We start from the raw sequence: 27,003 nt of genomic DNA, 5'->3' as shown, positions 1-27,003 counted from the left end.
CCCGCCCCCCGGGCCCGGGCCCGCCCCCGCCAGGCCCCGCCCCCGTTCGGGCTGCTGAGCGTGCGCGTGCCCGGGCCCGAGACGCAGCGTGCGCGCCGCGTCCATAACTCTCCGCTGAGAAGTGCGTGGCTGTTCGCCGTCCCCAACCTGTTTCCCCACCTGCAGGATTCGGACGGTTTGCCTCGCAGGCTGTGGCCTCTCGAACTCACTGAGTCATGCCTTGGGGACGAGCTGATCATTTAGTCCACAAATGTTCACAGATCGCTTGCTGTGAATTATATCGGAGCCCCCCTCCCATCTCCCTGTGAGTAAGGCTCTTTTTCCCCATCCCTCTGATAGAGAAAGCTGAGGCATAGTTCGGAAAGCCGCTCACCTAAAGCCTCCTGGGGCCACATATGCGGCATTCAGGCCAGGAGTTTAAGGCGGGGGGAACGAAATAAAGTGAAAACACTGCACACCTGAGTGGTGCCTAAAGCAGGCTCCTACGTTGAGAAGGAGGCTGATGTGGCCCCAGAGACCAGGCCTTCCCCGCTTGTTTCTCCAGTACACAGCTGCTGCTCTAACCCCAGCAGTCCTCCAAGGGCCCACCCTCAGGGCCTTTGCACTTGCTATTCCCTCTGCCTGGACCGTGTTCTGAAGATTCCTGCGAAACCAAATGCTTCTCCTTCAAAACTCAGCTGGAACATAAACTCCTAGGTGTCCGCCTCACCTCGGCTGAAATCCCTACCCCACTTCACCACCACCCTAGTAGGTCCATCTCATTTCCTTGTTCCACTCTCTTCAGAGCAGCAATCACATTCAGAAATCATCCCTTTAGGGGCACTGCTGTTCTGGTTTATTTCCCACTTCCTGCCCTAAATTCCAGAGCAGGGGCATGTCTCCATTAGAGCCTTGTGCCTGGCACACAGTAGGTCCCCAGTCCACGTTCATCAGAGGTCAGAATTCCTCCCAAGATAGCCAGAAAAATAACGCTGAGTTTCTGGCCACATCCTGAGAAACAGGGCTGGACCTTGGAGTTGGGTCACTGACCTCTCATTCCAAGCAGCCTTGGCCTGGATTAACCAGTGTGCTGACCAAGGACCGTCAGTCTCTGACCCAGGCCTCAGAACACCCAATGCAGCATTCTCTGAACTGCCCGAAGCCTTGTTTGTAAACTCAAGCCCGAGATCACATACTTAGTGGCTATTTTGGTCTCTGGCAGCTTCAGGTAGAATTCAGAAAATCTGAGATCTTGCCTGGGCTGGCTTGGGAGTGAGACCTCAGCCAATGGGAAGAAGAGAACAGAACTAAAATCTTAACCAAGATCAGATTTTATCATTCAGACATGTAATAAGTGTCTGGGATGAAGTGCATGCATTGCTAGAAGCTGGGGCTTTGGAAAGAGAGAAGCCACAGTGGGTGTCATTTACCCCCCATTGCACTGGGGCAATAATAAAGGGAAACTGTTAACACCCAGAGCTAGTGGTGATCAGAGAAACTGAGTCACATGCTACTGTCACGAGTGACTGGGGATAAAAGTTCGTGTTCACTGGATGCAGTCCCCGTTTAGCATATCACTAGTGTTCTTTTTTTCTTTTTAAGGTCTTTTAAAAAAATTATTTGGCTGTGCCAGGTTTCAGTTGCGGCACTCAGGATCTTCAGCCTTCGCTGTGGCACGTGGAACCTTTAGTTGTGGCATTCGGGATTTTCAGCTGTGGCGTTCATACACTTAGTTGCAGCCTGTGGGATCTAGTTCCCTGCCCAAGGATCAAACACAGGCCCCCTGCATTGGGAGTGCAGGGTCTTAGCCACTGGACCACCAGGGAAGTCCCTAGTGTGTGTGTGTGTTTTTTTTTTTTCCCATGATCCAGTGGATGTTGGCAATGTGTGTTTGTTTTTAATATCACAAACCCTTGGAGGGAGGAACTGTTCTTATCCCATTTTGCAAGTGAGGAAAAGGAACCTAGAACCGCTAAGTCACTTGTCCCAAGTCACACATGGAAGGGGCTGGGACATGGATCAGGAATAACTGAGTCCTTAGAGAGGGACAAGCAGGGTGAAAGAAAGTTGGCTGGAAGAGCCAAATTGTTGAGTTCACAGTCTGGCTTAGCAACAGTGTAACCAGCAGCACAGTGCCTGTGACAGCCCTAGGGGAGGGATAGAGAGCTTTTTTTTTTAAAAAAAAAAAAAAGAGATGTTCACTGTGGAAAGCCACTCCTGCAGTCATAGCTACTGTGGAGAAGTTTGGCAGTTCTTTAAGAGGTTAAACATAGTTACTGAAGGCCCCAGCAACTCTACTCCTAGGGATGCTCCCAAAATAATTACAAATAAGTGTCCAAATACTGTGAAAGTTTTTGAATGTTCATGACAGTACAATTCAGAATCACCAAAAGGGAGAAAAGAAAAAAAATGCTCGTTAGCAGATTAAAAAAAAAAAAGTTTACTTTCCATCATTCCCAACAGTGGAATACTGCTCAATAGTAAATGAAGCATGGACACATGGTACTGCCTGGAGGAACCTTGAAAATATCATGCTGAATAAAAGAAGTCAGACAGGAAAGACCACATAGTGTATGATTCTAAGTATAGAAAATGTCCGGAACAGGCAAATCCATGGAGGCAGATAGTGGATTAGTAGTTGTCAGGAGCTAGGGGAGGGGGGATAGGATGTGACTGCTAATGAGGACAAGGTTTCTTCTGAGGGTGATGAAAGCATTCTGAAACTAGATAAGAGGCAATGGTTGTGCAACAAGGTGAATGTCTTTGATACCACTGGATGATACACTTTAAAATGGTTGAAGCGTTAAGTGTTATGTATATTCTGTCATAATGATTTTTTTTTAAGTGTGGAAGCATTGTTGGAATGAAATACAAATGTCAGAGAAAGAAAAGATTTGTTTGCAAATGCAGAAAATATCTGAGGAAGGAAGAGTAGGAAAACTGGTGGCAGGGGGGCCTTTGGGGAGGGAACCTAGATGTGGGGGAGGTGGAAGTGGGGGTGGGCGGGAGACACCTCCACATTTCCTCCACTGGTGTCACTGACTCGATGGACGTGAGTCTGAGCAAGTTCTGGGAGTTAGTGATGGACAGGGAAGCCTGGCGTGCCAGAGCCCATGGGGTCACAAAGAGCAACTGAACTGAACTGTACTACTCAGAAATAAAGATGATATGGACACTCTCTTCTTTGAAAAACACCACTAGATTTTGGGGTTTTTTGGCCATGCCACATGGCATATGGAATCTTAGTTCCCTGACCAGGGATTGAACTCATGCCCCCTGCAATGAAAGTATGAGTCTTAACCACTGGACCCCCAGGGAAGTCCTAGATTTTTTTAAATTATTATTGTGGTAAAACACATAAAATTGACCATTTTTCAAGCGTACATTTCAGCAATGTTTAAAAGAACATTCTTCACACTGTTGTGCAACCAGTCTTCAGAACTCTTACTTTTTCGGCTGCGCTGAGTCCTCGTCGCTTTGCTTGGGCTTTCTCTGGTTGCAGTGAGTGGGACTACTCTTTGCTGGGCGTGTGGGTTCAGTGGTTGCATGCAGCTCACGGACTGAGCAGCTGCGGCGCACAGGCTTAGTTGCCCGCAGCATGTGAAATCCTCCCAGGGATTGAACTTATGTCCTCTGCGTTGGCAGGCAGATTCTTACCCACTGCAACACCAGGGAAGGCCCAGAGCTCTTTTCATCTTGCAAAACTGAAACAGTATCCATGAAAAAGCAACAATTCCCCATTCTCCCCTCCCCCAGTGCCTGGCACCTACCATTCTACTTTCTTTGTGAGTTTGACTACTTCTAGGAAACTCATAAGAGCAGAATCATACAGTATTTGTCCTTCTGTGCTGGGCTTATTTCACTTAGCATGATGTCCTCAAGGTTCATCCAAACCGTAGCATGTGTCAGAAGATCCTTCCCTTTTAAGTGGAGTCACTCAGTTGTATCCGACTCTTGGCGACCCCATGGACTGTAGCCCACCAGGCTCCTCTGTCCATGGAATTCTCCAAGCAAGAATACTGGAGTGGGGTGCCATTCCCTTCTCCAGTGGACCTTCGTGACCGAGAGATCAAACGCAAATCTCCCACATTGCAGGCAGATTCTTTACCTTCTGAGCCACCAGGGAAGCCCCAAAATAGTAGTCGCTCAGTTGTGTCTGACTCATTGTGACCTCATGGACTGTAGCCTGCCAGGCTCCTCTCTCCATGGGATTCTCCAAGAACAAATACTGGAGTGGGTTGCCATTTTCCACTCCGGCTGGTCTTACCAACACAGGGGTCAAACCGACATCTCTTATGTCTCCTGCATTGGCAGGTGGGTTTTTTACCACTTGCACCGCCTGGAAAGCCCAATAGACTCAGGTGCCACATATTTTTTCCCAGAGTTTTTAAAAAATAACAACAACAACAACAAAAAACATTTCAGGAACTTCTCTGCCAGTTCAGTGTTTAAGACTCTGCACTTCCAATGTAGGGGGTGTGGGTTCCATCCCTGGTCTGGAAACTAAGATCCCAAATGCCACAGAGTCACAGTACAAACAAAAAAAGTTCTTTTGTCAAGAATTGTTCCTAAAAAGAACTGTCCCTCTTAAAATTATTATGCATTTTTCTTAGAGAGAGAACGGAGGGCCAAGAAGTATAGTGGCTAGAGCAAACTGTCCTGGGTTCAAATTCTTCCTGTCTCCTCACATGGTGTGCATTCTTGGATGAGTTATTTTCACATTCCAAACCTGTTTCCTCATCCGTAAAATAAGGATCAAAGAGTGCCGAGGCTCCAGTGAGTCCTGGGAAGGAAGTTAAAGTCTGTAATAGGAGTATTCTTCCCTGGAGAATCCCGTGGACAGAGGAGCCTGGTGGGCTGCTGTCCATGGAGTCGCACAGAGTCGGACACGACTGAAGCGACTTAGCATGCATGCATGCACTGGAGAAGGAAATGGCAACCCACTCCAGTGTTCTTGCCTGGAGAATCCCAGGGAGGGGGGAGCCTGGTGGGCTGCCGTCTGTGGGGTCCCACAGAGTCAGATACGACTGAAGCGACTTAGCAGCAGCAGCATAGATAAAAATGTGGTCAGTGTGTCTTTGTGGGACATATTTTTTTAAATGTATTTCAGTATAGTTGATTGACAATGTTGTGTTAATCTCTACTGTACAGCAAAATGATTCAGTTATACATACATATACATTCTTTTTCATATTCTTTTCCATTATGATTTATCACAAGATATTGAATATAGTACCCTGTAGTACACAGTGTTTTTTTTTAATAGAATGGTCTGTGTGTTTGAATGTGGAAAGATGAGTATGGTGTACTGCTTAACTGATCAACAAACCCACAGCCTATCCAGTGTCTTCCACATGGCCTCCCTCCAGATACCATCTCCAATTTCTCTTAACATGTGTCACTACTGTCCTTTCACACTTGTTCATACAATTTGCAGCTACAGGCTGTCTTTCCCTCTGGACTGTGAGCCTGGGAGGGCGGGGACCTGGTGTGACTTGGTCACTGCTGTACAGAGGGCCCAGCACGCAGTAGCTGCTCAATAAATGTGCTAAGTAGAACAGAACCCACCACGCTGGAGGTTGGCTTGGGAAGGAAGCTGCATTTTCCTGTGGGCTCCCACTGTGACAACAGCGGGAGATTAGAGACACATGGCCACACAGAGCCAGGTTGGGGAGGTTGGGACTGGACCTGGGTTCAGACCTACCCCTGGGATCTTCAAGACTCTTCACGTTGCCGGCTGCTGCTGGGTGTGGCCTTGGGGGAGGAGGGAGAGAGTGGAAGCCCAAAGGACCCCATGACTCCTTGCGGCTCCTTTCTTTAGACTCTGTCAAGGGCAGACTGGGCCCAGTTCAGGGACATGAATGGCCTTTTGACCAAATTAGGCAGAGGGACAGTTGGGTAGATATGCACGTTTAAAAAGGTGAACGCTGCTTTTACTCCAGGTGGTCTTGGTACCTGTGAGTCCTTTAGGGGGTCTCAGGCTAGCAAATGGGAGGGGTGCTTTTGTTGATGAACCAAACTTGGGTCTCGTCACATGCACACAGTAAAGTCAATCTACTGATAGGGGTTTGTGGGGGAGGAGAGCGTAACAGTTATCGCAAGGCCTCATAAAGGAGAGTGGGTGGCTCCAGCGGCTTGTGCTCAAAGACCCTGAACTCGCGGAAGAGCTCCTCCTCATCACAGTTCCTCTATCTAGTGCCTCTCAACATAACATCCTAACCTGCCGTATGTGTAGCGTGTATGTTACAGGTGCCTTTTTAAACTGAAGTATGAACCATACTTCATTAACCTGTTGTGTTTATTTCAGGTATACAGTGAAGTGATTCAGTTATACATAGACACATATTCTTTTTCAGATTCTTTTCCATTATAGGTTATTGCAAGATATGGAGTATAGTTCCCTGTGCTATATGGGAGGTCCTTGTTGTTTTCTTGTTTTATATATAGTAGTGTGTATATGTTAATCTCAAACTTCTCTTCCCCCAGCCACTGCTATCCCCTTTGGTAAGCATAAGTTGTTTTCAATGTCTGTTAGTCTATTTCTGTTTTGTAAATAAGCTCATCTGTATCTTTTTTTCAGATTCTACATACAAGTGATATCATATGATATTTGTCTTTATCTGCCTTACTTCACTTAATATGATAATATCTAATCCATCCATGTTGCTACAAATGGCATTATTTCATTCTTTTTCACGGCTGAAAGTGAAAGTCGCTCAGTCGTGTCCAAATCTTTGCGACCCCATGTACTATACAGTCCATGGAGTTATCCAGGCCAGAATACTGGTGGGGGTAGCCTTTCCCGTCTCCAGGCGATCTTCCCAACCCAGGGATCCCGTATTGCAGGCGAATTCTTTACAGCTGAGCCTCCTGGGAAGCCCAAGAATACTGGAGTGGGTAGCTTACCCTTCCTTCAGCAGATCTTCACGAGCCAGGAATTGAACTGGGATCTCCTGCATTTCAGGTGGATTCTTCAGCTGAGCTACCAGGGAAGCCCTTTTCATGGCTGAGTAGTGTCCATTTTATTATTTATATATCAACATATCACATCTCTATCCATTCATCTGTTCATGGACATTTAGAGTGCGTCCATGTTTTGGTCATATGATTTTGAAATTTTGTTTTGGTTTTTGGTCTTTTGGCCCAACCCTGCGGCATGCAGGATCTTAGTCCCCAGACGGGAGGTTGAACCCGTGTACCCTGCATTAGGAGCTCGGACTGCCAGAAAAGTCCCCTATGTGACTTCTTAAATAAGTTGTTAATAGTGGAATAAGTTCGGATCTATAGAAAAGTTGCAAAGACAACACAGAAAGTTCCCTATGTCTTCACCCATAGTGACCAAATAGGAACAGCTTACATGATCAGTTCTAATCTTTGTACAGCTAAGAAATCGACACCAGCGCACTGCTGTCAACCAACCATCTGGCCTTATTCAGGTGTCCCCAGTTCTTCCATTCACGTCCTCTCTCTGGCGGACCCTGGCCAGGGAACCTTGTTCCATTGAGTCCTCACAGCTCCTCAGTTTCCTCTGGCTGGCACGGCTCCTTGCGCTTTCCTTGTTGCTCACGACCTTTGAAGTCTTGGGGAGGGCAGGCCAGGCGTCCCCGATCTGGGTCTGTCTGATGTCCTTGTCATGATTAGAATGGGCGTTTGAGGAAAGCCACAGAGTTGAGGCGCTTTCCCATCTCACCATATCAGGGATCCCTGACTTCCGCATGACTTGCCACAGTAACATAATCTAAATTACTTGATGAAGGCGGTGTATGAGATTCATGATCGCTATAGCAAATGACCACAAACTCTGGCTTAAATAACACACATTTATTCTCTTGCACTCCTGGAGGCCAGAAGTCTGAAATCCAGGTGTTGGCAGGGCCACATTCCCTCCAGAGGCTGTAGGGAAGAATCCTTCTTCGTCACACCCCTCTTCTGGGGGCTCCAGGTATCCCTTGGCTTGTGGCCGCATCACTCCAGTCTCCACCTCTGTCCTCTCTGTCTGTGTCTCAAATCTTCCTCTGCCTTTTCTTAGAATATCAGTCACTGGGTTCCAGCTCCAACCTGAATCCCAGACGACACCAGGCTCCTTAGCTGAATTACATCTGAAAAGTCACTTTCATTGGTACTGGGGTCAGGACTTGGACATATGTTTAGGGGGCCACCATTCAACCCACTGGCTTCCCAGGTGGCTCCTTGGTAAAGAATCCACCTACCAATGCAGGAGACATGGGTTTGACCCCTGGGTCGAGAAGATCCCCTGGAGGAGGAAATGGCAACCCACTCCAGTATTCTTGCCTGGAAGATACCATGGACAGAGGAGCCTGGCGAGTAAGTCAGAGAGTCGGACACGACCAAGCACACAAGCACATGCACACCACACATTCAACCCACTACAGGAGGTGTTGCTAGTACTTTTACTGTTGAGTTTCTATTTTCCCTTTCTCTATTGTTTCAAATCTAACCACTAAGTTCAGCCCACTGTAGCTCCCCCCGCCCCAGGGTATGGGTGGGGGAGCATTAAATATAATTTTTTAATGAGTGGAAAATATTCTGTCTAGTGGAAGCAATATAGCTTACTCAACTAGTCCACTGTTGTTAGATATTTATATTCTTTCTGCTATTTTAAAATTGGTGACATTGCTGCAAGGCCTTGGCACAGAGCAGTTCCCTTCATTTGCAAGACCTCCTTAGTGTAAATTTTCAGAAATGAGTTACTGAGTTGCAGGGTGTGACACTTTTATGGATTTTGAAACATAATGCCATTTTCTTCCACTTAAAAGAAAATATATGTCTATCAGTTTCACTTTGTCAGTATTGAGTTTTAAAATCTTCCTCTCCTCATTTTTAAAGTGGAGGGTGGTTTATCTTTTTTTTTTTAAATTAACATCTATTTATTTTTGGCTGCGTGGGGTCTTGGTTGCACACTCAGGCTTAGCTGCCCTGCTGCATGTGGGCTCCTAGTTCCCAGATCCAACAACTGAAACCCTGTCCCCTGCATTGAAAGGTGGATTCTTAACTGCTGGACCACCGAGGAAGTCTCTAGTGTGTCTTTTTTAATTTGATAGGTTTAGCAGAAACTCTCTAGGTTTCTACTGTCAGAAATATAATTTAAACTGGACCGCAAAAATGGAGGAGTATTTTCAAGGGATAGGAAATGATGACAATTTATGAAGTCTCAGCTACAGCTGGATCTAGGATTAAACAGGACCAAGATGCCAAAGTGGAAAGATGGCTATGTCTGTACCTGACTCACGTTACTCCAGCTCTGCGATTCCAGAAGCTTCCCAGGGAAGACCTCTGATTGGCTGAACCTATGTCACGTGTCCATGATAAAGGGGAAGGAAAACCTGTGCTGACAGCCTCAAACAGTGGCCCATGCAAACTCTCACATTGTTCTATAAGTCAGGATCGAGAAAGATTAAGTGTGCAAACAAGCAATTACAACTTGGGCCAAACCAGGTATTGATTGAAAATCAATACAAGGTACTGAAGTTCAAAGTATAAGAAATGGAATGATTAGATTTTGGGGGACAGTCACTCAAGAATTCAGAGCAGCTATGGTATTAATGGAGGGCTTGCCAGTTGCTAGGGACAGAGTCTAAACTCCAAGTGGATTAAGCAACAAAGGACAACTACTTGTATTCATATATGTAGAAAGTAGACCTATGACTTCAGGTATAGCTGGATCCAGGAGCTGAAAACATGCCTCTTTTCCACAGAGAGTTCTTGTGTATGTTAGTAGAGAGCTTCTTCCGAAAGATCAGTAGTAATAGCCCTGGGCTTTCACTATTGCACTTTCAAAAACCTCTATAGAAAGTGCTTTTCTCCCTTCTACCCCTCAGTATCCCTTTCAAAGGAGAGTCTAATTGGTCTTGGTTGGTCACTTGCTCCTATTAAACCAATCAATCACTTTGCCCAGGTGGACAGAGAACTGATTTGGTGTTGTTCAGTTGCTAAGTCGTGTCCGACTCTGTGACCTCATGGACTGCAGCACACCAGGCTTCCCTGCCCTTCACTATCTCCTGGAGTTTGCTCAAACTCAAGTCCATTGAGTCAGTGATGTCATCCAACTATCTCATCCCCTGTCGTTCCCCTCTTCTCCTGCCCTCAGTCTTTCCTGACATTAGGGTCTTTCCCAGTGAGCCAGCTCTTTGCAATAGGTGGCCAAAGTATTGGAGCTTCAGCTTTAGCATCAGTCCTTCCAATGAATATTCAGCGTTGATTTCCTTTAGGACTGACTGACTGATTCCCTTTACGATAGAATTTTAATTGCCCACCACAGGGCTTCCCTGGTGGCTCATAAGTTAAAGCATCTGCATGGAATGCAGGAGACCTGGGTTCGATCCCTGGGTCAGGAAGATCCCCTGGAGAAGGAAATGGCAACCCACTCCAGTACTCTTGCCTGGAGAATCCCATGGAGGGAGGAGCCTGGTAGGCTACAGTCCATGGGGTCACAAAGAGTCGGATAAGACTGAGCGATTTCACTCTTTCAATATTGAAAGAGCTGAGCAAAACTGTAGTAACCATACTCTGCCACAAGGGGTCACCCAAGCAGAGTTTCCAAGGATGAATACGAGTTTATCAATTGCGCAAAAGGAGAAAGACTGCACATAGAAAGATCTAGAAAAGTCAGGAAGAGGTGCATGACCATGCAATTTTCTGCCAGCACCATGTTGACGTTGGAGCACATCATGTGCCCCAGTTTCTGTTGTTTACATCAAAGTGGCCTTTACCCTTGCCAAACACAGCTTGGCTGGTCATGCTGATCCCTCTAACCCAGTTGGCATATCACTGTTGCCTGCTACTAATGTCCTAAACACTTCCCAGACCTCACCAGCACCCCTGGGATCATCCCCCAGCCTATGAGAGAGAGGAAAATAAACACTTCCCTGACCTGGGTGGGACCTCTTACATAAGCTCTTATGTTGTCTCCCTAAGGTCCACAGCTGGACTCACCCTCAGGTGCCCACTCTGTCACCTACTCATTGGCGTCCACTGCAGGGATCCTTCCCTCCGTGTCTCAGGTCTCCATCCCCAGTGGGGACTTCCTAGGGTCATCCCTTGAGTACTCTATGTACCCTTGAGTTCTCATTTCAGGGTCAGTTTCTGAGGGAGGGAAGACCCCAAACAAAGACGTGAAAGACAACCGTGGGTCCAGGGCTATCTGCTGCTTCAGTCTTTATACGAGTTTCACATTTGATCACTCCGCACAGTAACCCTGGTTGGCAGAGATGATCATAGACAGTCTCCAACTCGTGATAGTTTGACTTCAGATTTTTCAGCTTCATGATGTGGGCAAGCAATCATTCAGTAGAAACCAAACTTTGAATTTTGATCTTTTCCTGGACTAGTGATATGTGGTAAGATGCTCTCTCATGATTCTGGGCAGCTGGCAATGAGCCTCAGCTCCTAGTCAGTCATGGGGTTACAGCAGTAAACAACTGATACACTGACTTTTTGTTAACTTTCAGTACAGTATTCAATACATTATATAAGGTATTCAACACTATTATCCAATAGGCTTGTGTTTGATGATTTTGCTCAACTGTAGGTTTATTTGAGTGTTCTGAGCACGTTTAAAATAGGCTAGGCTAAACTAAGCTACGACGTTTAGTAGGCTAAATGTATTAAATGTATTTTCAATTTATTACATTTTCAACTTACGATGGGATGGGTTTATTGGGACATAACCCCATCACAGGGCTTCCCTGCTGGCTCAGTGGTAAAGAACCCACCTGCCAATAAAGGAGACCTGGGTTCAATCCCTGGATAGGGAAGATCCTCTGGAGAAGGAAATGGCAACCCACTCCAGTATTCTTGCCTGGAGAATCCCATGGACTGAGGAGCCTGGAGGGCTACAGTCCATAGGGTGGCAAAGAGTCAGACACGACTGAAGCAACTTAACACGCACAGCACACAATAAGAGAAAGGAGTGTCCTCATTAGAAAAGAAGAGGAAAGAGAAAAGCTATGTGATGACAGGCAGAGACTGGAGTGACGTTTATAACCAAGAACTACAAGGATTGCTGGATTGCTGGGGGAGAGGCTTGGGATGAACTGTCCCTCAGATCCTTTAGAAGAAACCAATCCTGCCCACCCCTTGAGTTCAGACTTCTGGATCAAGTTCTGTGGTTTAAAGCCACCCAGTTTGATTGCTCTGTTGTGGCAGCCCAAGGGAACTAATACATTTGACAATTTGTCTTGTTTACCAGCATCACCCCTCCTAAGCCTTGGGAGAGCCAGGAGTTTCGTCTGGTTTATTCACTTTGTGTTTCCCAGAGCAGGCCCATAGTAGGTGCTCAATAAATACTGCACATCTAAATGTATCAAGCAGACACTGTTCTATGTGCTTTCTCATGGCTTACCTCATTTCCTCCTCACTGCAACCTTCTACAGCACTTATTACGCCCATTTTAAAGGGAAGTGAACTAAGGCTCCGAAGGACAAAGCCAGGATTCCAACCTACCAAAAAGATGGTGACTGTAAGTCATGAAATTAAAAGGCACTTTCTCCTTGGAAGAAAAGCTATGACGAACCCAGAGAGCGTATTAAGAAACAGAGACTTCACTTTGCCGACATAAGCCCGTATAGTCTAAGCTATGGTTTTTCCAGTAGTTATGTACAGATATGAGGATTAAACCATAAAGAAGGCTGAGCGCCGGAAGAATTGATGCTTTCGAACTGTGGTGCTGGAGAAGACTATTTAGAGCCCCTTGGACAGCAAAACGGAGAAGGCAATGGCACCCCACTCCAGTACGCTTGCCTGGAAAATTCCATGGATGGAGGAGCCTGATGGGCTGTAGTCCATGGGATCGCTGAGGGTCGGACACGACTGAGCGACTTCACTTTCACGCATTGGAGAAGGAAATGGCAACCCACTCCAGTGTTCTTGCCTGGAGAATCCCAGGGACGGGGGAGCCTGGTGGGCTGCCGTCTATGGGGTCGCAGAGTCGGACACGACTGAAGTGACTTAGCAGCAGCAGGGCAGCAAAGAGATCAAAGCAGTCAATCCTCAACCCTGAGTATTCGTTTGAAGGACTGATACTGAAGCTTCAACTTCAATACACTGGGCACCTGATGCGAGAAGCCGACTCACTGGAAAAAAACCCTGATGCTGGGAAAGACTGAAGGCAGGAGAAGGGGACGACAGAGGATGAGATCGTTGAATGACATCACCGACTCGATGGCCAGGAGTTTGATCAAACTCCAGGAGACAATGAAGGGCAGGGACGCCTGGTGTGCTGCAGTCCATGGGGGTCACAAAGCGTCCGACTCACTAAGCGATTGAACAACAATAATGAGAGCCAGAAAAGGGGCGGGAAGGCAGACATTAAGCACATTCCAATAATAACCGATAATAACAGAAGAGCCTCCATTTCTCAAGGAAATTGGAAGTAATAACCGACTTTGCCCACAGCGTGGAGCCGATGAGATCCTCGAGCGTTTGACCAGCGCAAGCGCCTTTACCCACAAAGCCTCCTGCTCGGGCATCTATTGTTCCGCCCCCTTTTGCAGCACTCACTACGGCACTTTACGACTCTGGTCCTTATTTCACTGGTGAGAACACGGCCTGGCCCGCCCCTCGAGCTTAGTAGGCCCCGCCTTACTCTGAGTGGATTGGTTGTCCTTCCCACGAGCCCCGCTCTGACTGGCTCACGTCGCTGCCACTCTATTTCAGCCTAGTGGCGCGCAGCGGCGGCTACCGGCGGGAACGTGAGCGGCGGCGGCGGTGGCGGAAGTGGCCGGGGAGGCCGGTCCCTACCGACACCATGGTGAGGCGACGGGGGAGCCGGCCGCCAAGGGCCCTCGGGGCGGGTGCTGGGGCAGGGGCGATGCAGAGCGAGTGTGTCATCCGGGCCTCGAGTCCTGCCACCCGGTCGGAGCGGGGGAAACAGACCGGGGAATGCAGGGGGTTCTCTCAAGACACCTGGCACGTCGGTCTCAGGGGAATAGAGGATTGGACGAACGTGTAATAGTGGAGCAATTTAGCCGCAGTCTTCTCATTTTTCGTATGGGGAAAATGAGGCCGGAGAGGAAGGGGAACCCCCCCCGCCCAGAACCCCAGTGAATGAAACAGAATGACTTCTCAGTTAGAGAAGTGACTCCGAGTGATAAGACCCAGTCTGACCTCGTAGAATGTAAAGTTAGAGAGCCAGGAAGTAGAGACCCGTTGTGCGTTCTCAGATTAAGCCAACTTGGGGAATTTCAGAGCTTGTATGGTCCTTAGAGGGCTTCCCTCGTGGCTCCGTGGTAAAGAACCCGCGTGTCAGTGTAGGAGACGCGAGTTCCATCCCGGGGTCAGGAAGATCCGCTGGAGAAGGAAATGGCAGTATCTTGCCAGAGAAATCCCGTGAACAGGCGGGTCTGGCGGGATACAGTCCATGGGATCGCAAGAGTCGGACCGACTTAGTTACTGAACAACAACGAGGCCCTTAGGATGCTAGCTGCACAATCTCCTGTGCCTCTCCTTTTCAGGCTGAAAAACACCCAGAGATGGGTTTGCTTTTCCCAGGGTCACACAGCATGCGGTTCAGAGGGAGAGGGGTCATTTTGAGCCAGATGGGCTAACTGTCCTCCCAGTTCACAGAAGGAAAAACTGAGACCCTGACAGGAAACCTCTCCAAAGGCATGCTATTCGCAAGTTGTGGACAAGTTACAGATCTAAACCAGAGAGTGCATGTCCCCTGCCCCGCCCAGTGTATGACAGGGAAACTGTGGCCCCACAATGGAATTGAGAGCTGAGGGCTTCCTGAGAGAGTACTTGGCCTGTCAGCACCCAGGTTGCTCTGAGGTGGTCGCTGCACATTTCTCTGAGCCAACCATGAGGGCTCATTAAATTTCTCCTGGTCAGTGTAAGGCTGGAGAGAAGGGAGCAGGTTCCTCTCTGCTCAAGGGTACGGTTGGTCTCAGGGAACGAGTAAAACTGGAAAAATCCATGTGTTAAGCTCTGTGGAGACAGGATTTTTGCTTTTTATTCTCATAAGAGTCCCAGAGGCTAGAGTAGTGCCTGCATGAAGGACAGGCTCGTTCAGCCTGTTCCTTCCTTGTGGGGAGTGTTGAGGCTGTTGACAAGGCTTTTCCCGGTGGTCCCTGCAGGGCCGGAAGCAGAGGTCTGGGTGAAGGAGTGGGTGGTCTGCAACAACTTCATGAATTAGGAGCCTCAGGATACTGTTAGATCTAGGCCTGAGGACCAGGCCCCAGGCATTCTGAGAAAGGCCTTTCTTTCCTCAACCTTTTTTCCCTGACTCCAGAGGACCCTATCTCCCCCAGAACTGAGTGTTCAGCCCTCTCCTGTCTCCCTGGCACCTTCAAGCATCTTCCATCCCCTACCCGTGCTGCTGTCCCTTCCCCTTGGCTTTCAGGTTCCTCAGGATCCTCCCCTTCCCCTCACCCCTGTCTTCAGCACAGTTTGGGGTTGTAGAAGATGGCGAGATGTGACCGTGGCTCCAGGCCCTGGGCTGTCCCAGCTCCACCTCTCCCTACCTAAGCTCTCCTTTCTTTGTGGGGTGGAGCAGGAATCCCCCCACCCCACGTGCCTCCAGGGGGTGGTGTGTGCTGTATTTGTTCAGCAAATATTTACTGAGACCTTCTTGTGTGCCTGACCGGGTGTTCAGTGCTGGACAAAGTCCACACCCTCCGAATTTTCCAGTCTAGCAGGAGGTTTGGCGTTTCCAGTCTAGCCAGGGAGACATAATAAATAAACAAGTTAATTAGAGACTGGCTGTGTCCTGTAATAGAAGCAGCAGAGGGTGACCCAGGTGGAAACCTCCTTTCTTCCCTCGACAGGGTTATAATGAGGACCTGGCTGAGGGGACAGTCACCAGCTGGGGGCAGGGCACCCCAGGCAGAGGGAGCCTCAGAACAAAGGCTGCCAGCAGCACCAGGCGCGGTGTGTGAGGCGCAGAGTGGGCCAGTTTGCTGGAGCTGGATCAGGTCTGGCTCTGTGGGCTGCCTAGGGAGTGGGTGCTGGTCCCATCTGTGTCGCAGTCATCCTCCGAGGGCACACTGCCAGCAACAGCTGTGGAGGCTGTGGGTCCTGCAGGTCTGCGCTACTGGTAGCTGGTACTGGTGGCAGCCTGAGAGGGACCAGCTTAGAGGCTCTGTGTGCCATAAAGGGCCATCTGGGGTTCCCTGCTGACAGGCATCAGCCCCCTCTCCCCAGCTTTACCAGGACCTTGCTCTGTGGCCCTGGGCAGGTTCCTCCTGCTCTAGCCTCTGGTGTCTCATGTAGAGGCTCCTTGATTGGACTGTTCCCCCACCCCCCGGCAACCTCTCAGAGTCCATCTTCATTCTCGCCTTCCAGGGCTCACCTGGTGATCTGGGAGGAGGATCTTGGTGTGCCCCGGTCCAGATTCCCATTGTGGACACAAGAGAACAAGAGAACAGGCCTGCCCAGGAAGAGTGTGAGGCTTTGCCGCTGTAAATACCCTGGGTGTGTGGCTGCTGCATGCGTGTCTGAGCCTCCGGCTCACCGCACTCGGGCAGCCTCGCACAGATTCATTCCAGAGTAGAGGGCAGGTTGGCCACCTACGCGCCCCTTCTGGGAACAGCCACCTCCTTTCCACGTGGCCCCTTCTTCCTCCTTATCTTGCCCTTCCAGGAAGCCTGTGCAGGAAGTGAGCCTGGGCCTAGCTTCCTGCCACCACTGGACCTCCCCTGGGTGGCTTGTAGGGAAGACCCATGGGATGTGTAATTCCCCTCCCTCCAAGCCCTTCCACAGGGAGCCTTCCTCTGGAGATTGAGGGCCATTTGTGGCCTCCTGACAGAGAGGCTCACAGTCCCCACCACCTGGAGAAACAGCTACCCCCTGTTAGATAGAGCCTGAGGGTAGGCTGGGACTCTCCAGCAAAGAGCTCCTGGGGGTCAGGCCAACTTAGAGTTCCCCAGTTCCTGGGGCATGATACGGTTTTCCCTGAGGTAATTTCCTGTCTGGTGGGGCCCTTGCTCTAGAACTTTCACCTACCTGTACTGGATAGGTTGCCACTGGACCCTGAACCCAAGCACTGCCCCTTGAGTCACCCTTCTGGAGGCCCAGAGACAGGCCCCAGGGTAAGGCTCAAGATTTGTGTTCCAAAAATGAAAACTCATTCCCCCCCGCTACCCCAGTTAACACTATATGGTTTTTTTTTTTTATGAAAAAGAAATTCAGTAATGAAGGAAACAGAACTATCTTGAAAGTTTACCTTACCTGGGTGAGTTTTTAAATCCCATCGTTCATCTGCTGTCCCTTCCAGTAACCGCAGACTTTTTCTGAAATGTTTCTTCCTCTCACCAGGTAAATTCCTCTTGAATACCCAGCTCAGATGTCACCTCCTTAGATCAAGAGGCTAGTTGAGCCTGATGGATCACTCTGCCAGGGGACAGTCAGGGCTGCCCCCCAAGGTGTGGGCCCAGCATGAGCTGGCTTCTGACAGGGTTGAGCCATGCTCCCATCTCTCACTAGGTCTCTGGTGCTGGGCAGGTTCCTCAGTCTCTCAGCTCATTCTCACCTGTAAAGTGGGTGTGAGAATAACCATCTACCATACTGAAAATGAAAGGCTTAGCTAGAACTGCTTGTGTTAACCTGGACGTATCTCTGAAACATCAGCAGAGCAAAACACGCAAGCAGGAGCAGGACCCATGTGCCACGATGCTGTGGATAAACCTGGAGGGCTATGCCTGGTCCTGTCAGGCATGAGCTACAGAGAAATACCCAGAATGATCAGCCCCAACACCAGAGGGCAGCTGCTGCTGAGATTGTCAGGGGAAAGATCAAACCATTTTATTGCAGAACTTCAGGGGAGGGTCAAAAGGCTGGGAGGACAAAGATCTAACGTCCTTCTCCAGGCTGGGGTCTCACCAGCTGCAGAATTGCTGAAATGAGATTTTTTCTAGACTTCAATGCTAACCTGGGAGGCAGATATGTGGCCTGGGGTTGGGCAGAGTTCAGAGGCTGTGTTTCTGTTGAGGGATATGCCAGCCCTGCCTAGAGGCCGAGTCCACAGTGCTGATGAGCCAGACAAGTCATGCGCTTTTGTTTGCCTTTCAGCTTCCCTTGTCGCTGCTGAAAACGGCTCAGAATCACCCAATGGTGAGTATATGCCACTCTGGAGTGGTGCCTTTCAGCAGGGCCCAGCCTCAGCACAGGAACAGACACTGGGCAAAGGGCAAGCTGCCTGCAGACAAGCCCGCCTCCTGCCTGTCTGCGAAGCAGCAGGTTGTCCTCTCCTCCCTCCCGCATGCCAGGGCCTGTGTCGTTTCTGCCCCTGCTCCAAGTCATACGTACTTACTAAAAGTGTCAAATACTGGAGATTCGGAGGAAGTGGACTCCCCTCTTCATTAATCTTCCCAACAATTTATTCTTCGGTATTTACACGTTTTGACTTTTAACGTGTGTGTAAGCATGAATGAATTTTTAAAATGTGGATGGGTTCATGCAATACACATTCCCTAATCTGCTTTTGTTCCTTTGTGATAGAGTGTGATATCTGTCAATATGTTCTGTTGTCTTTCGTTTTTAAAATTCGGATGTTATTCACACGACCATGCAGTTCAGCCTTTTCAAGGCGGACAGTTCAGGGATGCGCAGCACGTTTGCAGTGTTGTGCAGCCGCCACCTCTGTGTCATTGCAGAGTAATCGTGTCACCCTAAAAGGTGGCCCAGTTCCCATTAGCAGCCACCCCACAGCCCCCTCCCCCAGCACCTGGCAGCCACTACTCTGCCTTCTGTCTCTCCCATACACGGGATCGCGCAACATGTGGCCTTTCATGTCTGGCTTCTCTCCCTCAGCATGATGTTCTCAGGGTTTGTCCACTTTATAGCGTGTGTCAGTCCTCCGTTCCTTATGGCCAGGTGCTATTCCTTTGTGTAGATATATCACACTTTACCCATTTGTCCTGGTGGCTTCCCTGATAGTTCAGATGGTAAAGAATCTGCCTGCAGTGTAGGAGACCAGAGTTGGATCCCTGGGTCGGGAAGATCCTCTGGAGAAGCGAATGGCAGCCCAGTCCAGTATTCTTGCCTGGAGACTTCGGTGGACAGAGGAGCCTTGCAGGCTACAGTTCATGGGGTCACAGAGTCGGACACGACTGAGCAACTAACACACATCCATTTGTTCCCTGATGATGGACATTTGGGTTGTTTCTGCTTTTTGGCTACTGAAAATTTGAGCTTCTGGGAACATTTGTGTACACATTTTTCCATGGATGTATGCCTTCATTTCTCTTGGGCAGATAGCTGAGTTGATTCCTTTTTTTTTTTAATTTTTTCAAACTGGAAAGTGATGACTTTCTAAATCATGTTTAAACCTTAAAGTGGTTGCCAAGGGAAACAGGCAGAGTAGCTGTAAAATGTCGACAGCACCATGGAAGGCAGGGGATAGCATGTGATGACTGCCAGTGGCCATCCAGGGACTCAGCTGAGCTGTCCTACAGGCCTAGCAGGGTCTCACCTTCGCCCCCGTCACTGGTCACCCACCAGCAGGAACTTGAGCAGGAAGTCACGGGCATGGGCTGGGCTGCCGCTGGCACTCATCGTGCCAGCACCCGGCATCATGCCAGTGCTCAGGCTCAGCCCACAGAATGGTGCAGAGGTGGTGTCTGGGCAGCCCAGTGCCTCTCCAGCCCCAAGAGTTGATTATTTTTTTAAATTTTTATTTTATATTGAAATATGGTTGATCCACAACACTTTGTTAGTTTCAGGTGTACAGCAAAGTGATTCAGTTATGTATACACAGGTATCTGTTATTTTTTAAATTATTTTCCCATTTAGGTTGTTATATAATATCGAGCAAAGAATTCCCAGTACTCTAGAGTAGATCCTTGCTCAATTTTTTGTTTGTTTTTGGAGTAGAATTGGTTTACAGTGCTCTGTTAGTTTCTGCTGTACAATGAAGTGAATCAGCAATATGTGTATATATCCCCTCCCTCTTGGACCTCGTCCCACCCCACCCCCTTCCCATCCGTCTAGGTCATCACACAGCATTGAGCTGAGCTCCCTGTGCTATACTGCAGGTTCCTGGTTATTCATTTTAAATATAGTTGTGTCTACATGTCAATTCCAAACTCCTTAACTATCTCTCCTCGCCCCCATCCCCTCTGGTAACCATAAGTTTGTTCTCTCAGTGGATATTTTTTTTTAAGACAGGCTTTTCCTAGCAAAAGCGTGTCTTCTGAATGAGGTGCTTTTCCCGAAACACATTAAGACAGGCAAGTAATTCCTGCAATGAAAGACTATCTCCAGACCACCATAGATCACACATGTGGCATCACTGGGCACCTGGCTACCCTGTTACCCTAACTTTACTCATTCTTTTAAAGATGGGTGGGTGTTGTTCATTTCTTCCACACACAGGAAAACGGTTTCATCATAGAAAGTGTACAATGCCCAGCAAAGTGTACTGAAAAAGCAGAGCACATCTCCTGTAAGATGGGCCCCCAGGGGCCTGGGCACCGTGCGCTGTGCCCACTGGGTCCCAAGAGGAGCCAAGGCCGTGTCTGACCAAGGCCCGATGGTGGCGACCTGCTCCTCGGGGTAGGTCTGCACCTTCCTCGGGTCCTTTGCCTGATGTGGGACCCGTTTCTCTCCAGCTGGTGGAGCTCAAAAACGGGGAGACGTACAACGGGCACCTAGTGAGCTGTGACAACTGGATGAACATCAACCTGCGTGAGGTGATCTGCACGTCCAGGGTGAGTACCCTGTGCCCTCAGCCTGTACCCCCATCTGGGGGCCTTCAGGTGGTACTGGTCTGGTGGGTGTGAGTGGAGGCTCTGTGGCCAGGGTCACGCACTGGGACCTGGGATGACCTTCCAGAGCCTTGGCCTTCCCACTTCCGAGTCTGGTACAAGCCCTCTGCCTGGACTTTTGGGAGGAGTGGGACGACCTATACCTCAGCCTCTACTGCACGTCATCCTGCCAGGGGCAGGGCTTTGTGGAGGGCCAGGGCCCGAGGCACTGGGCTGGATGTGGAGCTGGGCAGAGGCTGCCACAAGGCTCCAAGTCTCTGGTGCCCTGGACTTTGTACCTGTGGATGCTGCCCAGCAGGTACTGAGCTGCTCCTCCACCCCCCCAACCCCAATGCCACTCCTGACCAGGAAAGACTTGTGCCGTTCTCTACAGGAAGGGCGTGGCCTCCAGGGCAGACTCCCTCCCCCTACCTGCACTGGGTTCTGCTAGTTAGTGCTTTCCTTTCTCCTTGATTCCCGTCTCCATCACCTGCCCAAGGTAGCCCCCCATGTTACGGGGAAGAAGCTGCTGGGAGGCCCGGGCTGTCTTGAGCCAAGGACAGGGTACCCCCAGGGCTCGCCCCGCCAGCATTCAGCAGAGCACGAGGCAGCCACTCTTGTCCTCGAAGGCAGACGGGCGGGGGGACCACCTCCCCTCCCCCTCAGCTGCTCAGCTCTGTGGCTTATTTCCTGGGACCAAACTCCAGGTGGCAGGTGGCTGGGGATTTCCATTGTGGCTGTAGCCCATGGCGCCATGGTGCACAGCTGGGCACATGTCCTTCTGCACACGGCCAAGGTTTCTGTCCACTTTGAGGACATCGAGCCAATCACTGGGTATTGGGCCAAGGTCAGTCCTGCCTCCATGGCCAAGCCTGGACACATGGCTCCCCCTGGAGGGTTCGCCTCAGGACCCAGAAGTTGGGAGGAGAAACTGGGTGTGAGGAACCAATCTATGCAGCCATCAGGCCTCCTCACCTGTAAACAGGCGACAGCAGCCCCTTCTCCCCTCGGGCAGCCGGATGCAGAGACCCCAGAGGCTGAGAGTGTGCAGGAGAGCAAGCGTCTGGAGGCACGAGCTGCCCCCATGGAAAGCGCGTAAGCCTGGTTCCCCCAGGGAGTGCGCTGGGCTGGGCTGCCCTTGGCTGGGGAAATGCCTCACGCTGAATGGCTGCCCCGGTCCCAGCCCTGAGCTTCCACAGAATCATCGTCCTGCCTGGCTGTACTCTGCATCCCCACGGACTTGGCTGCTCGCCTACCCTTTCTGGGAAAGGAATGCTCTGAGGCCTCTTGGGGCTCCCGTATGGGTCGGGGGCTCTTATGTATGTTCCTGGGAAGAGCTGGCCCTCAGACATTCCACTTGTCCCTGCCGAGCGCCTGCACTGGGCTGGGCCAAGTGGTCCAGGCACTGCTGATGTCATGCTGGAGGACTGGGGGCTTCAAGGAGGCTGCAAGCGAGGCCTGTTGAAGGCTGCAGTTAGCCAGACATGAAAAGGAGGAAACAGCGTGTGCAAAATGCTGGAGGCCAGAAGCCCACTGTGTGTGTTCCAGAATGTTCCATCTGGAAGGCACATCGAATGCTGAGAGAGGGCAGCCAGAGTCGGGCTGGATCTCAGGCCCTCTGGAGCCACACTGAGAGAGTTGGACCTCGTCCTTGGCCAACGGGGCCCTGATCGGGATCTAAGCAGGGAGATGTCTTGGTCTGATTTCTAGGGGTGTGGGGGAGGGGTTGGCTTGGGGCAGCAGGGGTGGGGCAGGAGAAGCAATCTGATGGATGAGGTCCAGGGCTCCTGCCCAAGGGCAGCAGGAGGGTGGGGTGAGGCCTTGTGCTGGTCACAGGGTGTTTGAGAGTCGGGGGGAGACAGCATCCTGAAAACTTCAAGGCCGGCATTGCTCAAGAGTCTACAGCTGTACAAGTCCCCTTGTCTCTCTAGCTTCCATTAGCTCCCCTGTAAACTGGCATCACTGGATGCTGCCCCGGCTGGCCCCAAACCTGCCTCCCCACCCTCTCCTGGCCCTCTTCACCCACCACACAGGGTCTGTGTCCTGCTCACCTGTGTCCCATGCCCAGCTCAGACCCTGCCACGAGACACTTGTGTGAATGAATGAGTCACGGTGCGTGGAGTGGACTCCAGGAGAGTTTGGGAAGACTGGGAGCAGAAGGGGGAGGAGCTGAGTTGTGGCAGCACCTGGCCTGTGAGGCAGCTTCACCCCTCTCCAGGCTTTGGATGGCATCCTCCACCAGAGGACAGGCTGAGGGCACAGGCTGCTCACGAGGCCCCACCCCACCCGCCCTCGTGCGTGAAGGGCTGCCAAAGGTCTGGAGAGAGCCTGCTGGAGGGCGGCCCTCCCGTGTCCTGTGCAGAAGGAGGAGCCTCATACCCTGTGGGGGCGACGCCAGGTGCAGGGAGCCTGAGCGGATGGATGCTGCCCAGCTGCCTACACGTCCCTCCCCACGGCTCTGACATGTACCCCCTGTTGCAGGACGGGGACAAATTCTGGCGGATGCCCGAGTGCTACATCCGCGGCAGCACCATCAAGTACCTGCGCATCCCCGACGAGATCATCGACATGGTCAAGGAGGAGGTGGTGGCCAAGGGCCGTGGCCGCGGTGGCCTGCAGCAGCAGAAGCAGCAGAAGGGCCGCGGGATGGGGGGCGCCGGGCGAGGTAGGCCCTTCTCTCCGCCTTCCCCCTGGCAGGCAGCCGGGGCCTCCCCGCTGGAGGGTGACTGCCGCACACGGCATCTGGCCTGGCCCAGTGCTGACATTCTCCACTGGTGTCGTCATGTTGCCGAGGGCCTGGCTCTGCGCCCCTCCTCCATGGCACTGGGGGGCTGTGACTCACGGGGCTCTTCTGTGGAACAGCTGATGCTGCTGGTTGCCACCTGCATGCCCCGTGTCCCCCACCCCAGGAGCCCAACTAAGCCCCAGTGGTCAGCGCTAGCCGCGCCCATCCTCACAACATGGGCCCTCCTCCCCGCAGTGGTTCTTGGTGCTCCCTTAGCTCCAGATGCCGCCTGGCAGACTAACCCAGTACCCTCACAGACCTGGGACTTGAGCCCCACCTACTTCCTGGCAGGTGCTCTGGGCACCTTGGGGAGGCTCAGATTCCCCACTGCGGAGAAGATCCCCATGGTGCCCAGCCTGGGACCCTTCCCTGCTGTGACTCCTTTAGACAAAACCAAGGTCACCCCTTTTGGGTAGATCACCCCGCACCACTGAAATCATAAATCTAGCATAAAACTAAACGTGCAGTCAGCTAGAGCCGCAGCCCAGAGGCCAGCTGTGGGCCCCACCCTTCCCCACCTCCCCCACACGACTTCTGTCTCACCCACCTGGAGGGGCTTGTATGCCAGGTTCCAGGAACCCACCTTGGGGGCTTATATGCAGAGCCAGGAAAGACATAGGAGCCCCCCGAGCTGAGGCTTGAGTGACAGAAAGGAGCCAGAGAGAAGAGGGCACCGCAGGTGGAGACGAACCTAGGATGGGGGTGAGCAGGGCCCCAGAGGTCCCAGCTCCTGCCCCCAGGGCTAGGCTGTCCACCCAGGGTGCCATCGCTGTCGAGTAAACTGCCTCAAGGAGCAGGGAGGACAAGGAGAGCCGCATGCTTGCATAGGGGCCCCTGCATGACCAGGCTCCCCTTGGCCAAGCTGGGTCTTGCTCCATTAGAGATGAGGCTAGGCAGACCCTGTCAGCACTGGCTCTGTCCCCTGTATGCATGTGGAGGAAGGGGGCCCTGGAAGGCCAGGCTGCTGCTTCTGCGACTCCCTGGGCAGGGGCTGCACCCACCCTTGGGCCATTCACCTTCCCCAGCAGCAGTGCTGCTGCTCCACGTAAAATGCCTTTCGGAAATAGCCCCACCTCTGGCTTGCAGAGGGCAGAGCTCAGGAGGCTCCCCCGCCCCTTCTCTGGGCTGGACACACAGAGACCCCACCCCACCCCATTGTTTCTCTTGGGGGCAGCAAGGCAGGGTGGGGTCCCCCGGTGCAGCCCCGGTCACAGAGCTGAGCATCGTTGCTCCACCCCTGGGCTGAGTCCAGGCCTCATCCTAGCTTGTACTCCCAGCTCCTCCTGGAAACCCTTCTGATTTTGTCCTGCTGATGACTACCCACCCCCTCACCTTGGCCCTCAGCCCTCTCTTCCAGGAGGCATCCCCCCCCCCCCGCCCCCGCAAGCCCCAGTGTGACTTGATGCCAACGTCTGTCCTTCTTGGCATCCTTTGCACCCCTGGGGCGCCTGGTCTGATATCCCTTGTCACACTGAGAATGTTGTGGAGCAATACCCCTGCCCAGCCCTGGTCAGACACTCCATCTCAGGTTTTCAACCTGCTCTTCACACTGAAGGTATGGTCACTGCCCCCACTTTACAGAGGTGAAAGCTGAGGCTCAGAGGGGTTCAACGACTTGAAGTCTAAGGGTTCCAGTTCCTGGTCCCTGCCCACAGTGACCTTCCCAGCCTGGCTCTGCTGAAGCCCCCTTCCTGTCTCACAGGTGTGTTCGGTGGCCGGGGCCGAGGTGGTATCCCTGGGACTGGCAGAGGTCAACCAGAAAAGAAGCCAGGCAGACAGGCGGGCAAGCAGTGAGCCGCCCCTCCATTCCCGAGACTGAGCTGCCGCACCGAGCACCTGCTCCCACCCTGAGGCTGCATTCCTGGTCTCCAGTTTATGACTGTTCAGAACAAAAAGAAGAGGCAGGGGTCTGGGAGGACCCCCTGCCTCTCATCTTGTGGTCCTCCTCTTTTTTTGTTAGCCAGCAGTTCTATGGTTGGAAATGTTATTCTGTGCTTCTGGTTTTGTGAAGCCGCAGCCAACTGGATTCCTGGAAGATTCTGTGTTTAATGCATCTTTAAAGCCCTCACTCTTGTTTTAAGGGCAGGCATTTTCTAAACAGGTTTGTTTTGCATTCTGTGTGGTGAACAGATGGGAGGTTTTTATTTTCAGCTGTTTGCACTGAGATTGACAGCCTGGAGGGTCTCCTGAAACACGGACCCTGAAACTGCCTTTTCGAAATGAATCCAGGCAAACGTATGCCTCAGAAGCTGTTCTGGGGGATGATGCTGGGCCCTGTTCCGTCCCTTCTTCTCTCCCTCTTTGTCTTAGAAAAATAAAAACAAATACAACTACAAACTGCGAAATCCATAATTCCTTTGAACCACTGGGTGAATCTAGTTGTAGTATCCTCAGGAAATCACAGCCCCCATGCAAGAAGTTTCCTTTTGCACCCTGTGGCCTCTCACCAAGGGGAAGCATTTCAATGGGACACTGGTTCCCATGACCCTCAGCAGCCTCTTACAAAAGGTGGAAGGCAAGATGGGGGTCTGGGCAGTAGGAGACCCCCTTCCCCTCTTTGTAGGGAGGTGGGGGAGGGAAGTCCTAAGTGGGAGCCAGTGGGACACCCACACTGCCTGTCCTCAGCCTCCGTCCCTGTTGTGCAAGCACTGTTCACAGCAGAGCTCCCTGAGAAGCTGTGACGGGGAGCTGCCTCCAGGAACACATGAGGAAGGCTTTTCACGAAACTTTTACCTCGTCTTAGAGTCGGGGTACTTGCCTGTCCACGACTCAGCGATTTGCCTGAGATGCTGAGCCAGCACTTGTGCAGAACACTTCCGGCGATGTGGTCCTTTGACCGATATTCCTGGACAGCCTGGTGTTAAGAGGCTGGTTCCTATGGATGTGAGGTCTACCTGGCCTGAGGTCTACTTGTCACCGATACCACGTTGAGACCGGTTCTGAAGGGTGATTGGAAGAAAAGATGGTGGTGCCTGTACAACTCCACTTAGGTCTGCAAAGTACTGGCCTAGCTATCGCAAAGCCTCTCTACGATTTCTCAGTCTGATCGTATCTGGAGAGTGCTGTTCCCTGCCACTTCCTCATCATTGCTTCTCTCCCTTTGCACCCTCTCCAGGACCTGCTGCTGCCTGAGTCCTTGTTTTGGCATAGGTTGGGGACAGGGGTGCGGGGTCTGAGTGTGACCTGGGCCCTGGGAACCCACTTCCCTCAGAGATGTGGGTGGTGCCAGGCCAGGCTGGTAGGAAGACAAAAAAAGAATGGCGGGGAGGGAGGGCCTGTGTTCACAACTCCCCTCCCCATAGCCCTGGACACAGAATCCCATAATGGCCATTGGGGGCCTTGGTCTGAAGCCTGGGTTTCTCACTTGCCAGGGGCGTGATGTCTCTGGTGAGGCTTTGATGAAAGCCAGGGGCTCTGCCTCGGGTGTCCTGCAGGGCTGTGAACGAGAAACCCTTTAGAAGCCCCGCCCCTTCCTGCTGTTCGCGGTTTGGTTTTTCTTCCTTAGCTCTGGACCAAGAACATGTTCAGACGTTCCCAAGG

At 51.3% G+C, this 27,003-nt stretch overlaps 1 protein-coding gene across 2 annotated transcripts; it reads left to right on the top strand.

Annotated features, from left to right (window-relative positions):
• Positions 1–108: 108 nt before the first annotated feature.
• On the top strand, positions 109–25,800 carry LSM4 (LSM4 homolog, U6 small nuclear RNA and mRNA degradation associated). Of its 2 annotated transcripts, none has more exons than XM_040241171.1 (5): positions 109–304; positions 18,004–18,045; positions 20,544–20,642; positions 23,160–23,343; positions 25,166–25,800. In XM_040241171.1, exons 2-5 carry the CDS (start codon positions 18,043–18,045, stop codon positions 25,255–25,257), a joined length of 378 nt encoding a protein of 125 aa, XP_040097105.1. In that variant the 5' UTR covers positions 109–304; positions 18,004–18,042; the 3' UTR covers positions 25,258–25,800. The 2 variants fall into 2 exon arrangements, with proteins under 2 accessions (XP_040097105.1, XP_040097104.1); XM_040241170.1 differs by lacking the exon at positions 109–304 and adding an exon at positions 13,637–13,747.
• Positions 25,801–27,003: the final 1,203 nt, after the last annotated feature.

This window comes from Oryx dammah, unplaced genomic scaffold, assembly GCF_014754425.2.
Source record: "Oryx dammah isolate SB20612 unplaced genomic scaffold, SCBI_Odam_1.1 HiC_scaffold_5, whole genome shotgun sequence".
Classification (NCBI taxonomy): Eukaryota; Metazoa; Chordata; class Mammalia; order Artiodactyla; family Bovidae; genus Oryx; species Oryx dammah.
Note: the sequence above shows the minus strand (reverse complement) of the source record. Positions and strands in the feature narration are given on the sequence as shown.

What these genes read in the sequence shown, in the direction of transcription:
- LSM4 (XM_040241170.1), top strand. An exon ending in CGGCTCAGAATCACCCAATG is followed by an intron (nt 18,046 to 20,543) that starts GTGAGTATATGC and finishes GTTTCTCTCCAG; the next exon opens with CTGGTGGAGCTCAAAAACGG. An exon ending in AGGTGATCTGCACGTCCAGG is followed by an intron (nt 20,643 to 23,159) that starts GTGAGTACCCTG and finishes CCCCTGTTGCAG; the next exon opens with GACGGGGACAAATTCTGGCG.